Source organism: Heterodontus francisci, chromosome 9 (genome assembly GCF_036365525.1).
Source record: "Heterodontus francisci isolate sHetFra1 chromosome 9, sHetFra1.hap1, whole genome shotgun sequence".
Classification (NCBI taxonomy): domain Eukaryota; kingdom Metazoa; phylum Chordata; class Chondrichthyes; order Heterodontiformes; family Heterodontidae; genus Heterodontus; species Heterodontus francisci.
In genome coordinates, this window is record NC_090379.1 from 118975750 (window position 1) to 118991331 (window position 15582).

A 15582-nucleotide genomic window follows, 5' to 3' on the forward strand; every position below is an offset into this window, starting at 1 on the left:
ACTTAATAGAGGGAGGGATTATTGAGAAAAGTTGTTAAATGGTGGAGAAAAATTTGTTTTAATTTGGCTAATAAAACAGTAAATGTTTGTCCATTTTTAGCTTTAGCTTGATGTGTCTAAATTCATTTCCTCACTGTATTGCGATCTTCATCGTTTTTACTTAATCGTTTGGCTTAGTTGCTAGCACACTCACTTTGAAGTCAGAAGGTCGTGTATTGAAACTATTCCAGGATTTTAACACGCAACCTGTGGGAGTGCTGTGTTGTTAGAGGTATGGTTTTTCAGTTGAAATGCTAACACAAGGTCCCATCTGCCTGTTCAAGTGGATGTAAAAGATTCTGTGTTGCTGTTTGAAGAAAAGCAGTGAGTTTTTCCCCAGGGTCCTGGTTTATCATCTTATATGTTGTTTGTGGGATCTTGCTGTGCTTAATTTGGATTTCGTGTTTGCCTACAAAGTAACAGTGTCTGCACTTCAAAGAAAAACATAGGTTATAAAGCAGCTTGAGATGTCTTGAGAATGCTTTTTTCTTCTTTTTTCTCTCTTCCTCTTCTTGCAATAGATTAAAAATAGTTGAAAGATGGGTCCTGTCCTGTCCAAGCATACCTACTGACTCGTCATAGAGCCACTCTGGTGGAAGGCTGGAAGGGAGTTATCAACCTTCACAGCTAAATACAGTCAACTTTTGATTTGGTTTGATTTTGTTAAGGAATTTTTCCCCAAAAAATTGTCGCAAAAGCACAAGTATTGCACCATTCAGTACAGTTACAGAGATCATTAACCTACTCAACTAACTTCATTAATTGAGCAAACATAGAATGAGACAACTAGAAAGAGGCCCATTGTGCCTGTGTCAATAGCTTAACAACAATATGAAATGCAGTATCAGTTCCTTCCCGTCTCCCAAGCCTGTAATAGCCACAATATTGTCTGTAGACTCGAAAATACTGTTTTGGAAGAGAGGCTGGTAAATTTTCACTAAGTATGTCAAATTGATAACTATGACATTATGTTTCATAGGTTTGATGTACTGTGTCTTTGTGACTGATGCCGTAACAGGTCAGAAACAGACATTCAGCACAAGCAGCAATGTTCTCACTCAGCAATTTGCACGCAGGGTAAGCATGGATTTAAAATACTGAGGTTTTCCTTTACTGAAAGGAAATACACAAAAGGTTAGCTAACGTCTATAAAGCAAAAAGACAGGTTAACGTTTCACTTTAAAGTTAAGTTCTGCTGAAGAATACGTACTGGAAGTCTTAGCATACCTTTTTACAAATGCTTCTGATCTGTGTATTTCCATGATTTTCTATTTTTATTTCAGATTTCTAGCATTTGTGTGTAGTGAAAGGTAAATTCTGCTTTCTTGTTGGTCCAAAGTTAACTAGTGTTTACTTGGCACAGAATCCTTTTGTAAATTTTTGCTCACACTGATAACTGTTGTTTGCTGGGATGTGGGCAACACTGGCTAATCCAGCACTTATTGCCCTTCCCTATTTTCCTTGAGAAGGTGGTGGTGAGCGACCTTCTTGAACCGCTGCAGTCCATGTGGTGTAGGTATATCCACAGAGCTGTTAGGGAGGGAGTTCCAGGATTTTGACCCAGTGACAGTGAAAGAACAGCGATACAGGTCCAAGTCAGGATGGTGTGTGGCTTGGAGGGGAATGTGCTGTTCCTATGCATCTGCTGCCCTATCCTTCTAGGCGGTAGAGGTTGCGGGTTTGGAAAATGTTTGTCAAAAGAGGTTTGCCAAGTTGCTGCAGTGCATCTTGTAGATGGTACACACTGCTGCCAATGTGTGCCAGTGGTGGAGGGAGTGAATGTTTTAAGGTGGTGAATGGGATGTCAATCAAGCGGGCTGCTTTATCTAGGATGTTGTTGAGCTTCTTGAATGTTTTTGGAGCAGCACTCATCCAGGCAAGTGGGGACTATCCCATCACACTCCTGACTTGTGCCTTGTAAATGGTGGACAGGCATTGGGGAGACAGGAGGTGGGTTACTCGCCGCAGAATTCCTAGCCTCAGACCTGTACTTTAACCACAGTATTTATGTGGAAGGTCCAGTCATGTTTCTGGTCACTGGTGATCCCCCAGGATCGATTGCAGGCTTTTTCTGAGGCACTTTTTTTTGTTTATCCAATGGATATAAAACCTTTGTAGCACTATTTGAAGGAGTGCATCCTAAAGCCTGGCTACCCGACCCGAACACGACTAGACCCGGCTAAATTTGTCGGGTTCGGGTCGAAATTCCGAGTCCAGCATTCAGGCTCAGGTCAGGTCGGGCTGGACACTGCTTCCGGGAAGTCACGGGATCAGGCTTACCCATGAATCCCCACAGTTCCAACTACAGGAATAGCCTGCTGCCGGAACAGATGAAGGTGATTTGTACTGGGTCGGGCACGGAAAAAAATTAAAGGGTTTTAATTTTATTGGCTGTGGTCGGGTAGGACCCGGGTCAGGTTTTAATTTTATTGGCTGTGGTCGGGTATGACCCGGGTCAGGTTTTAATTTTATTGGCTGTGGTCGGGTAGGACCCGGGTCAGGTTTTAATTTTATTGGCTGTGGTCGGGTAGGACCCGGGTCAGGTTTTAATTTTATACCCGAGCCTGGCTTTCGTGTATCCTTCAACCATCATGGCTAAAAATATGCAATATCTGATCAATCATCATATTTGTAGCATCTTGTTTTTCACAAATTAGCTATATGTTTGCCTACATAATAGTGTAAGTTCTTTCAACCCCCAGGTTCTGAGAGTGTTATTCTGTATAATATTGTGTAGAAATTTGGTGAATTTCATACTTTTTGTCTTGATCTGGTGTGGCAGCATTGAACAAGAGAACTACAATCAACCACTAGAATTCATCCACAAAGGGAGTTGGATCACACATTTAGACATAAAGTGTTATCAGGATTTATTTCGCTGGTTGTTAAAGGTCAAAATAACACCTACCAAGTCGAAGTCATAAAATGCTGTGTCTCTGCAGGTCCCCGTGCTGTATAATGGCTGTCGATCTGGGGAGATTTTCAGCATAGACATCAGACAACAAACTCCGAAAGGACAGAGCTGGAAAGGTACTACAATCTTCCATAACTCTGCTGTGACCTCCATCCAGCTCCTACAGGATGAAAATTATCTAATGGCTGCAGACATGATTGGAGAGGTATGCTACTAATTTTGTTCACCTCAGGAGAGTGTTCAGGAATAATGTGCTTGATCTGTCGAATCTTTATGAAATGTACAATATCTGTTGTATTTTTTCGATCATTCTCTTCTGTCACAATTAAATCTGCTTATTAATTTTATTATGATCCCTCTAAATTTTTTCTGGGACGTGGTCAGTACATTTGCATATATGTGTCAAAGGCCTCCAAATGCCACCCACCTTCTAATCTTAATTTTCTCCCCTCCTTTCCCAAAGATGAGTTCAGTTTCAAGGATGCTCGCAACCCCAGTACTTTGGAAAAATGGCTATTCTTCTTGTGTAAGCTCAACAGACTTGCATCAGAGGGTCGTCACAGCCAACTGTCCTCTGCTGATCTTGCCACCCATGTGTTTTCCACAGGAGTCACAGGACACTTTATGTTGGCTGGATGTTACTCATTCAAAACCTGTTCTATTTGGGCTTACAAAGAGAACCAGCAAAGACTAGCAAACTTCGAAAGAAACTAATGTCTGAACGTCACTACACGATTCATTTAAGTTTGGATCATGTTTGAATTTTTTTTAATTCATTCATGGAATGTGAGAGTCTAGGGAAGGGTGTGTAGATAGTCTGGGTCATGTCGATATCAAAAAGGAGGAGGTGTTGGGCGTCTTGAAAAACATTAAGGTAGATAAGTCCCCAGGGTCTGATGGGATCTACCCCAGAATACTGAGGGAGGCAAGAGAGGAAATTGCTGGGGCCTTGACAGAAATCTTTGTATCCTCATTGGCTACAGGTGAGGTCCCAGATGATTGGAGAATAGCCAATGTTGTTCCTTTGTTTAAGAAGGGTAACAAGGATAATCCAGGCCGGTCGGTGAGCCTTACATCAGTGGTAGGGAAATTATTGGAGAGGATTCTTCGGAACAGGATTTACTCCCATTTGGAAACAAATGGACTTATTAGCGAGAGGCAGCATGATTTTGTGAAGGGGAGGTCGTGTCTCACTAACTTGATCAAGTTTTTTGAGGAAGTGACGAAGATGATTGATGAAGGAAGGGCAGTGGAAGGTCCCTCACGGCAGACTGGTACAAAAGGTGACGTCACACGGGATCAGAGGTGAGCTGGCAAGATGGATACAGAACTGGCTCAGTCATAGAAGACAGAGGGTAGCAGTGGAAATGTACTTTTCTGAGTGGAGGGCTGTGACTAATGGTGTTCCACAGGGATCAGTGCTGGGACCTTTGCAGTTTGTAGTATATATAAATGATTTGGAGGAAAATGTTGCTGGTTTGATTAGTAAATTTGCGGACGACACAAAGGTTGGTGGAGTTTTCGATAGTGATGAGGATTGTCAGAGGATACAGCAGGATATAGATCGGTTGGAGACTTGGGCGGAGAAATGGCAGATGGAGTTTAATCCGGACAAATGTGAGGTAATGCATTTTGGAAGGTCTAATACAGGTACGAAGTTTACAGTAAATGGCAGAACCCTTTGTGATAGGCAGAGAGATCTGGGCGTACAGGTCCGCAGATCACTGAAAGTGGCAACGCAGGTGGATAAGGTAGTCAAGAAGGCATACGGCATGCTTGCCTTCATCGGTCGGGGCATTGAGTATAAAAATTGGCAAGTCATGCTGCAGCTGTTAGTTAGGCCACACTTGGAATATTGTGTACAATTCTGGTCGCCACACTACCAGAAGGACATGGAGGATTTGGAGAGGGTACAGAAGAGGTTTACCAGGATGTTGCCTGGTCTGGAGGGATTTAGCTATGAGGAGAGGTTGGATAAACTCGGATTGTTTTCACTGGAAGGACGGAGGTGGAGGGGGTGACATGATAGAGGTTTACAAAGTTATGAGTGGCATGGACAGAGTGGATAGTCAGAAGCTTTTTCCCAGGGTGGAAGAGTCAGTTACTAGGGGACATAGGTTTAAGGTGCGAGGGGCAAACTTTAGAGGGGATGTGCGAGGCAAGTTTTTTACACAGAGGGTGGTGAGTGCCTGGAACTTGCTGCCGGGGGAGGTGGTGGAATCAGGTACGATAGCGACATTTAAGAGGCATCTTGACAAATACATGAATAGGATGGGAATAGAGGGATTCGGAACCCGGAAATGCAGAAGGTTTAAGTTTAGACAGGCATCGAGATCGGCACAGGCTTGGAGGGCCGAATGCCCTGTTCCTGTGCTGTACTGGTCTTTGTTCTTTGTGAGAGTTGCTGGTAAGGCCAGCATTTATTGTCCATCCCAAATTGCTCTTGAGAAGATGGTGGTGAGCCACTGCTTTGAACCGCTGCAGTCCATGTGGTCTAGTCACCTGGCTGCTCGGCTGCCACATAAGTACTTATAAGTTAATGGTATAATGGAGAAGTTGAATGGTGCCATGGTCAGTCCGCTCATCCACCTTGCAGTCCTTCTCATCCACACAGATAGTAAGCATCTCGTACCTATTGGACAAAGACATACCAACATACGAATTAGGAGCAGAAGTAGGCCATTCCGCCTTTCTAGCCTGATCTGTCATTCAATAAAATCATGGCTGATCCTGTTTTTGTCTCGAATTCCACATGCCTATCTACCCCCGATAACGTTTGATTCCCTGCTTAACAAGAATCCATCTACCTCCGCCTTAAAAATATTCAATCTCCCTGTCTCCACCACCTTCTGAGGCAGAGTTTTCCAAAGTCGGACAACCCAAGACAAAATAATTCTCATCTCTGTCCGAAAAGGGCGACCCTTAACTTTAAAACAGTGTCCCCAAGCTCTGGACTCACCCACAAGAGGAAACATCCTCTCCACATCTACCTTGTCAAGACCATTCAGGATCTTATAAACTTCAATCAAGTCTCTCCTCACTCTTCTAAACTACAGGTCAAACAAGCCCAGCCTGTCCAACCTTTCCTTATAAGACAACCTGTTCATTCCAGGTACCAGTCTAGTAAACCTCCTCTGAATTGCCTCCAACACATTTACATCCTTCTTTAAAGGGGGAGCACAGTGGCGCAGTGATTAGCACCGCAGCCTCACAGCTCCAGCGACCCGGGTTCGATTCTGGGTACTGCCTGTGCGGAGTTTGCAAGTTCTCCCTGTGACCGTGTGGGTTTTCGCCGGGTGCTCCGGTTTCCTCCCACAGCCAAAGACTTGCAGGTTGATAGGTAAATTGGCCATTATAAATTGCCCCTAGTATAGGTAGGTGGTAGGGGAATATAGGGAAGGTGGGGATGCGGTAGGAATATGGGATTAGTGTAGGATTAGTATAAATGGGTGGTTGATGGTCGGCACAGACTTGGTGGGCCGAAGGGCCTGTTTCAGTGCTGTATCTCTAAATAAAATTAAAATAAATAAGGAGACCAATTCTGCACACAGTATTCGAGATGTGGTCTCACCAATGCCCTGTATAACTGAAGCATAACATCCTTACTTTTATTTTTAGTTCCTCTTGTAGTAAAGGATAGCAGTCCATTATCCTTCTTTATTACTTGCTGCACCTGCATACTAACTTTTTGTAATTCCTGCACGAGAGCACCTAGATCCCTCTGTACCTCGGAATTCTGTAGTCGTTCTCCGTCTAAGTAATACGTTGTTTTTTTATTCTTCCTGCAAGTGAACAACTTCACATTTTCCCACATTATACTCCATCTGACGGATTTTTGCCCACTCACTCAACCTATCTATATCAGTCTGCAATCATCTTATGTCCTCATCACAACATACTTTCCGACCTATCTTTGTGTCATCTAAATATTTTGCTATCATGCCATCACTCCCCAATGTAAGTCATTGAAATAAATTGTAAAATGTTGAGGCCCCAGCACAGATTCCTGTCACTCAGAAAAGGACCCATTTATGGATACTTTCTGTTTTCTGCCAGCCAGCCAATCTTCGATCCATGCTAATATGTTACCCCCTACACCATGAGCTCCTACTTTGCGCAATGTGGCACCTTGACAAATGCCTTCTGTGAAAAAGTATTTCCTCATGTCACCTCTGGTTCTTTAGCCAATCACCTTAAATCTGTGTCCCCTGGTTATCAACCGTTCAGCCGTTGGAAATCATTTCTCTTTATTCACTCTATCTAAATTCTTCATTATTTTGAACACGTCTATCAAATTTTCTCTTGGCCTTCTCTGCTCTAAGGAGAACAACCCCAGCTTCTGCAGTCTATCCACATAACTGTAATCCTTCATCTAGTATCTAGAATCATTCTAGTAAATCTTTTCTGTAACCTTTCCAAAGCCTTCACATCCTTTTTAAAGTGGGGTGCCCAGAACTGGACACAATACTCCAGCTGGGCCTGAACTAGTGTTTCATAAGGTAAAAAAAAATACCGCGGATGCTGGAAATCTGAAATAAAAACCAAGTGTTGGACATACTCAACAGGTCTAGCAGCATCTGTGGAGAGAGGAACAGAGTTAATGTTTCAGGTCAGTGTTTCACAAAGGTTTAGCATAACTTCTTGACTTTTGTATTCTATGCCTCTGTTTATTAAGCCCAGAATCCCATATACTTACAAACTGCTTCATTAGCCTGTCCTATTGCCTTCAAAGATTTATGCACAAACACTCCAGGACTCTCTGTACTTGCATCCCCTTTGAAATTGTACCACTTAGCATGCATTCTTCCTTCCAAAATGCATTGCCTTTATGCTGAATTTCATCTGCTATGTGTCCATTCCAGTGGCCTGCTTATGACCTCTGGAAGTGTTTTTTTATTCATTTGTGGGATGTGGGCTTTGCTGGCTAGACTTGCATTTATTGGCCATCCCTAATTGCCCTTGAGAAGCTGGTGGTGAGCTGCCTTCTTGAACCATTGCAGTCCATGTAAAGGAGCCTTCGTGAGTTGCTGCACTGCATCTTGTATGTGGTACACAGTGCTGCCACTGTGCATCGGTGGTGGAGGGAGTGAATGTTGAAGGTGGTCGATAGGGTGCAAATCGAGTGGGTTGCTTTGTGCTGGATGGTGTCGAGCTTCTTGAGTGTTGTTGGAGCTGCACCACAGGCGAGTGGAGAGTATTCCATCACTCAAGGGGCAGTACTGGACCTAATCCTCGGGAATGAAGCTGGACAAGTGGTAGAAGTATCAGTGGGGGTGCATTTCGGGGTTAGTGACCATAACTCTGTAAGATTTAAGGTAGTTATGGAAAAGGACAAAGATGGGCCAGAAATAAAAGTACTGAATTGGGGGAAGGCCAATTTCGATTTGATCAAACAGGATCTGGCCAAAGTGGACTGGGAGCAACTACTTGTAGGAAGGTCTACATCAGGCTAGTGGGAGTCATTCAAAGAGGAAATAGTGAGGGTTCAGAGCCAACATGTACCCGTTAAGGTGAAGGGTAGGACCATCAAGTCCAGGAAACCCTGGATGTCAAGGGATATAGAGTATTGGACCAGGAAAAAAAAGGAGGCTTATGGCAGATTCGGAGCACTGAAAACAGCGGAGGCATTAGAGGAGTATAGAAAGTGTAGGGGGGTACTTAAAAAAGTAATTAGGAGAGCGAAGAGGGGACATGAAAAAGCATTGGCGGTCAAGATAAAGAAAAATCCTAAGGTGTTTTATAAGTATATTAAGAGCAAGAGGATAACCAGGGCAAGAGTAGGGCCCATTAGGGACCAAAGTGGCAATCTGTGTGTGGAGCCGGAGGACATAGGTGAGGTTTTAAATGATTACTTTTCATCTCTTTTCACTGTGGAGAACAACGATGTAGGTGTAGAGATCAGGGAGGGGGATTGCGATATACTTGAACATATTAGCATTGAAAGGGAGGAAGTATTAGATGCTTTAACAGGCTTAAAAGTGGATAAATCCCCAGGCCCAGATGAGATGTATCCCAGGCTGTTGTGTGAGGCAAGGGAGGTGATAGCAGGGGCTCTGATACAAGTTTTCAGATCTTCTCTGGCCACGGGAGAGGTGCCAGAGGACTGGAGGACAGCGAATGTGGTACCATTATTCAAGAAGGGTAGCAGGAATAGACCAGGTAATTATAGGCCAGTGAGTCTAACATCAGTGGTTGGGAAACGATTGGAAAAAATTCTGAGGGATAGGATTAATCTCCACTTAGAAAGGCAGGGAATAATCAGGGATAGTCAGCATGTCTTTGTCAGGGGGGATCGTGTCTAACTAACTTGATTGAATTTTTCGAGGAGGTGACTAGATGTGTAGATGAGGGTAAAGCAGTTGGTGTAGTCTACATGGACTTCAGTCAGGCTTTTATTTATTTTTATTTTTATTTATTTAGAGATACAGCACTGAAACAGGCCCTTCGGCCCACCGAGTCTGTGCCGACCATCAACCACCCATTTATACTAATCCTACATTAATCCCATATTCCTACCACATCCCCACCTTCCCTCACCACCTACCTATACTAGGGGCAATTTATAACGGCCAATTTACCTATCAACCTGCAAGTCTTTGGCAGTGGGAGGAAACCGGAGCACCCGGCGAAAACCGACGCAGTCACAGGGAGAACTTGCAAACTCCGCACATGCAGTTCCCAGAATTGAACCCGGGTTGCTGGAGCTGTGAGGCTGCAGTGCTAACCACTGCGCCACTGTGCCGCATGGGAGAATGGTTAAGAAGGTAAGAGCCCATGGGATCCAGGGCAATTTGGCAAATTGGATCCAAAATTGGTTGGTGGCAGGAAACAGAGGGTAATGGTTGAGGGTTGTTTTTGCGAGTGGAAGCCTGTAACCAGTGGTGTACCACAGGGATCAGTGCTGGGACCCTTGCTGTTTGTAGTGTACATTAATTATTTAGACGTGAATATAGGAGGTATGATCAGTAAGTTCGCAGATGTCACGAGAATTGGTGGTGTCGTAAATAGCGAGGAGGAAAACCTTAGATTACAGGACAATATAGATGGGCGGAGTTGTGGCAAATGAAATTTAATCCTGAGAAGTGTGAGGTGATGCATTTTGGGAGGACTAACAAGGCAAGGAAATAACAATGGATGGTCGGACCGTAGGAAGTACAGAGGGACCTTGGTGTACTTGTCCATAGATCACTGAAGGTAGCAGCACAGGTAGATAAAGTAGTTAGGAAGGCAGTGGTTAGATACTTGCCTTTATTAGCCGAGGCATAGAATATAAGAGCAGGGAGGTTATGATGGAGCTGTATAAAACGCTAGTTAGGCCACAGCTGGAGTACTGTGTACAGTTCTGGGCACCACACGATAGAAAGGATGTGATTGCACTGGAGACGGTGCAGAGGAGATTCACCAGGATGTTGCCTGGGCTGGAGCATTTCAGCTATGAAGAGAGAAGGATGAGGGGGGACATGATTGAGGTATACAGAATTATGAGGGGCATTGATAGGTTAGATAGGAAGAGACTTTTTCCCTTAGCGGAGGGTTCAATAACCAGGGGGAATAGATTTAAGGTAAGGGGCAGGAGGTTTAGAGTGAATTTGAGGAAAACTGTTTTTTCACCCAGAGGGTAGTTGGAATCTGGAACACACTGCCTGAAGTGGTGGTAGAGGCAGGAACCCTCACAACATTTAAGAAATATTTAGATGAGCACTTGAAACGCCATAGCATACAAGACTACGGGCCAAGTGCTGGAAAATGGGATTAGAATAGTTAGGTGCTTGATGCTGGCACAGACACGATGCGTCATAACAGTCTTGGTTCAAACATGGACAAAAGAGCTGAACTCAAGAGGTGAGGTTAGAGTGCCTATCCTTTACATTTAGGCAGCATTTGACCATGTGTGGCATCAAGGAGCCCTAGCAAAACTGGATTCAATGGGAATCAAGGAGAAAACTCTCTGCTGGTTGGAATCGTACCTAGCGCAAAGGAAGATGGTTGTGGTTGTTGAAGGTCAATCATCTGAGCTCTAGAACATCATTGCAGGAGTTCCTCAGGGTAGTTTCCTAGGCCCAACCATCTTCAGCTGCTTCATGAATGACCTTCTTTCAATCATAAGTTCAGAAGTGGGGATGTTCGCTGATGATTGCAGAATATTCAGCACCATTCGCGACTCCTCAGATACTGAAGCAGTCCGTGTAGAAATGCAGAAAGATCTGGACGATATCCAGGCTTGGGCTGATATGTGGCAAGTAACATTCGTGCAAGTTAACACTTTGATCTAATCCGTTGGTTGTGGGATCGCTTAGACCGGTCTACTGCATACAGCTTCCGCTGTTTGGCATGCAAGTAGTCCTGTGTTTTAGCTTCACCAGGCTGACACCTCATTTTTAGGTATGCCTGATGCTACTCCTGGCAGACCCTCCTGCACTCTTCATTGAACCAGGGTTGGTCCCCTGACTTGATTGTAAACATAGAAGCATAGAAAATAGGAGCAGGAGTAAGCCATTCGGCCCTTCGAGCCTGCTCCGCCATTCATTATGATCATGGCTGATCATCCAACTCAGTTACCTGTTCCCACTTTCACCCCATACCCTTTGATCCCTTTCGCCCCAAGAGCTATATCTAACTCCTTCTTGAAAACATTCAATGTTTTGGCCTCAACTGCTTTCTGTGGTAGCGAATTCCACAGGCTCACCACTCTCTGGGTGAAGAAATTTTTCCTCATCTCAGTCCTGAAAGGTTTACCCCGTATCCTGAGACTATGACCCCTGATTCTGGACTCCCCCACCATCGGGAACATCCTTCCTGCATCTACCCTGTCAAGTCCTGTTAGAATTTTATAGGTTTCTATGAGATCCCCCCTCACTCTTCTGAACTCCAGCGAATATAATCCTAACTGACTCAATCTCTCCTCATACGTCAGTCCCGCCATCCCAGGAATCGGTCTGGTAAACCTTCACTGCACTCCCTCTATAGCAAGAACATCCTTCCTCAGATAAGGAGATCAAAACTGCACACAATATTCCAGGTGTGGCCTCACCAAGGCCCTGTATAATTGCAGCAAGATGTCCCTGCTCCTGTACTCGAATCCTCTCGCTGTGAAGGCCAACATACCATTTGCCTTTTTTACTGCCTGTTGCACCTGCATGCTTACCTTCAGCGACTGGTGTACGAGAACACCCAGGTCTCGTTGCATATTCCCCTCTCTTAGTTTATAGCCGTTCAGATAATAATCTGCCTTCCTGTTTTTGCTACCAAAGTGGATAACCTCACATTTATCCACATTATACTGCTTCTGCCAAGCATTTGCCCACTCACTCAACTTGTCCCAATTACCCTGAAGCCTCTTTGCATCCTCCTGACAACTCGCCCTCCCACCCAGTTTTGTGTCATGGGCAAATTTGGAGATATTACATTTAGCTCCCTCATCTAAATCATTAATATATGTAGTGAATTGCGAGGGTCCTAGCACAAATCCCTGCGGTACCCCACTAGTCACTGCCTGCCATTCAGAAAAAGACCCATTTATTCCTACTCTTTGTTTCCTGTCCGCCAACCAATTTTCTATCCATCGCAATACACTACCCCCAATCCCATGCGCTTTAATTTTACACGCTATTCTCTTATGTGGGACTTTGTCGAAAGCCTTCTGAAATTCCAAATAAACCACATCCACTGGCTCCCCCTCATCAACTCTACTAGTTACATCTTCGAAGATGTCTGATAGATTTGTCAAGCATGATTTCCCTTTCATAAATCCATGCTGACTCTGCCTGATTCTACCACTGTTCTCCAAGTGCTCTGCTCTAAAATCTTTCATAATGGATTCTAAAATTTTCCCCACTGCGGACGTCAGGCTTACTGGTCTATAATTTCCTGCTTTCTCTCTACCTCCCTTTTTAAATAGTGGGGTTACATTAGCTACCCTCCAATCTGTAGGAACTGTTCCAGAGTCTATAGAATCTTGGAAGATGACCACCTTTGCATCCACTATTTCGAGGGCCACTTCCTTAAGTACTCTGGGATGCATACCATCAGGCCCTGGGGATTTATCGGCCTTCAATCCCATCAATTTCCCCAACACCATTTCTCTACTAATACTGACTTCCTTCAGTTCCTCTCTCTCACTAAGCCATGTGTTCCCCAACATTTCTGGTATGATATTTGTGTCCTCCTTTGTGAAGACAGAACTAAAGTATGCATTTAATTGGTCAGCCATTTCTTTGTTCCCCATAATATATTCCCCTGTTTCTGATTGTAAGGGACCTACATTTTTCTGGTAATGGTAGAGTGGGGGATATGACGAGCCATGACGTGACAGATTTTGATTGAGTACAATTCTGCTGCTGATGATGCCCACAGCACCACATGGATGCCCAGTTTTGAGTTGCTAGATCTGTTTAAATCTATCCCATTTAGCATGGTGGTAGTGCCACACAACATGACGGTGGGTACCCTCAATGCAAAGACAGTACTTTGTCTCTACAGGGACTGTGCGGTGGTCACTCCTACCAATACGGTCATCGACAGATGCATCTGCAGCAGGTAAATTGGTGAGGACGATGTCAAGTAGGTTTTTCCCTCTTGTTGCTTCCCTCACCACCTGCCACAGACCCAGCCTAGCAGCTATGTCCTTTGGGACTCGGCCAGCTCGGTCAGTAGTGGTTCTACCAAGCCACTCTTGGTGATGGACATTGAAGTCCCCCACCCAGAGTACATTTTGTACCCCTGCTTCGAGCCTCAGTGCTTCATCCAATTGGTGTTCAACATGGAGAAGCAGTGATTCATAAGCTGAGGTGCGGGGGAGTTGAGGGGGGTGTGCGGGGGTAGGACGAGGACGGTAGGTGGTAATCAACAGGAGGTTTCCTTGCCCATGTTTGGCTTGATGCCCTGAGACTTCATGGAGTCCAGAGCCAATGTTGAGGACTCCCAGGGCAACTCCCTCCTGACTGTATACCATTCTGCCGCCACCTCTGCTGGGTCTGTCCTGACGTGGTGTCTGGGACATTGTCTGTAAGGTATGATTCCGTGAGTATGACTATGTCAGGCTGCTGCTTGACTAGTCTGTGGGACAGCTCTCACAATTTGGCACAAGCCAAGCACAAGGTGTTAGTCAGGTGGACTTTGCAGGGTCGACAAGGCTGGGTTTGCCTTTTCCAGTGCCTAGGTCGATGCCGGGTGGTCTGTCCAGTTTCATTCCTTTTCTTTGACTTAGTAGCGTTTTGATGCAACTGAATGGCTTGCTAGGCCATTCAGAGGGCATTTAAGAGTCAACCATATTGCTGTGTGTCTGGAGTGGCGAGGCCGGAGTGAGTGACTAAGGGAAGACAACAGAGAGCGAGTGGCGAGAAAACGGGCACAGGAGGGAGCGGGGGACTGTTGGGGGTGAGATGGAGGCGACGATGGCAACCATTGAGGTGATTTTCGGGTTGAATTTGTTTTTTGTGATAAATTACTGGCAGCTGCCTGAGACGTCGCAGACATTGACGTTTCAGTGGAAGAGGCTACATTTGCGCATGTGCTAGTACTGCACAACCTAGTGGTTTTGTTGTCAGTAAACGCAGCCTTTTTGAAGTGAAGATACAATCAAACTATCTGCATTCTTGCTCCCCTTTCTAAATAATCTGCAGTGCAATATTTCTTTCAGCAAAAAACTTTGCGGTTTTCAAACTGTGATCATATTTCAAGGAAATATACAAAAGTACATTTATTTGTGAGAAAATTATTACAGTAGACATCTGAGTTAAACTTTGCTTCACTGTAGACAGAGTACAGCACTTGTGCTGTTTTCTTGCTATCCTTTGTTTGAATGCACTCTAGTCTTGTAGCCACAAATCTTTGTTTCAGATCTGCAGCATATGTTCAGTAGACTTAAAATTAAACCTTGTATGGTCTCAAAATCCTGTCATGGTAATTTATTTCACTGAACCCTGATATGGTAATATATTTCACTATTAAAATGGCATGCAGTATTTGTAACCATGACTTTTGATATTCATGATGTACTGTTTCTTTCAGATTAAGCTTTGGGACTTGAGGACTGCAAGGTGTATCAAACAGTATGAAGGCCATCATAACGAACATGCTTATCTCCCTATCCATGTTAATGAAGAAGAGGGTATTCTTTTAGTTGGTAAGTGCTTCATTTTGCTTATTTTCACCCTTCTGGTAGAGGAGACTGTTACGACCTCAGTGAGACTGTTAACATTAAAACACGAGATAGGAATTCCCCAGAGCAACATAAAGAATTACACGACAAGATTTCACATTTTAACACTTTTACTACAACAACTAACTAAAAATCAACTTTAACTAAACAGTACTTTGTAAGCAGCTACTACACTAAAATACAGAGAAAGGTATTTCCCTTTAACTTATTAAAACACTTGAAAACCCCACACTACATTTAGATGTTACACTGTCCTCATTGAAGTTTTTTTTTATTCATGCATAGGATATGGGCATCACTGGCCAGGCCAGCGTTTATTGCCCATCCCTAATTGCCCATGAGAAGGTGGTGGTGAGCTGCATTCTTGAACTGCTGCAGTCCATGTGGGGCAGGTCCACCCATAGTGCTGTTAGGAAGGGAGTTCCAGGATTTTGACCCAGCGATATAGTTCCAAGTCAGAATGGTATGT

At 44.3% G+C, this 15582-nt stretch overlaps 1 protein-coding gene across 2 annotated transcripts in view; it reads left to right on the plus strand.

Annotated features, from left to right (window-relative positions):
- wdr21 (WD repeat domain 21) overlaps positions 1-15582 on the plus strand; it is a 145043-nt gene that overhangs the window by 113755 nt on the left and 15706 nt on the right. For both annotated transcript variants that reach the window (XM_068038400.1, XM_068038401.1), the window contains exons 11-13: positions 1019-1116; positions 2982-3158; positions 14963-15077. In XM_068038400.1, coding sequence (XP_067894501.1) covers positions 1019-1116; positions 2982-3158; positions 14963-15077 — 390 coding nt within the window. The remainder of the gene's footprint in view (positions 1-1018; positions 1117-2981; positions 3159-14962; positions 15078-15582) is intronic.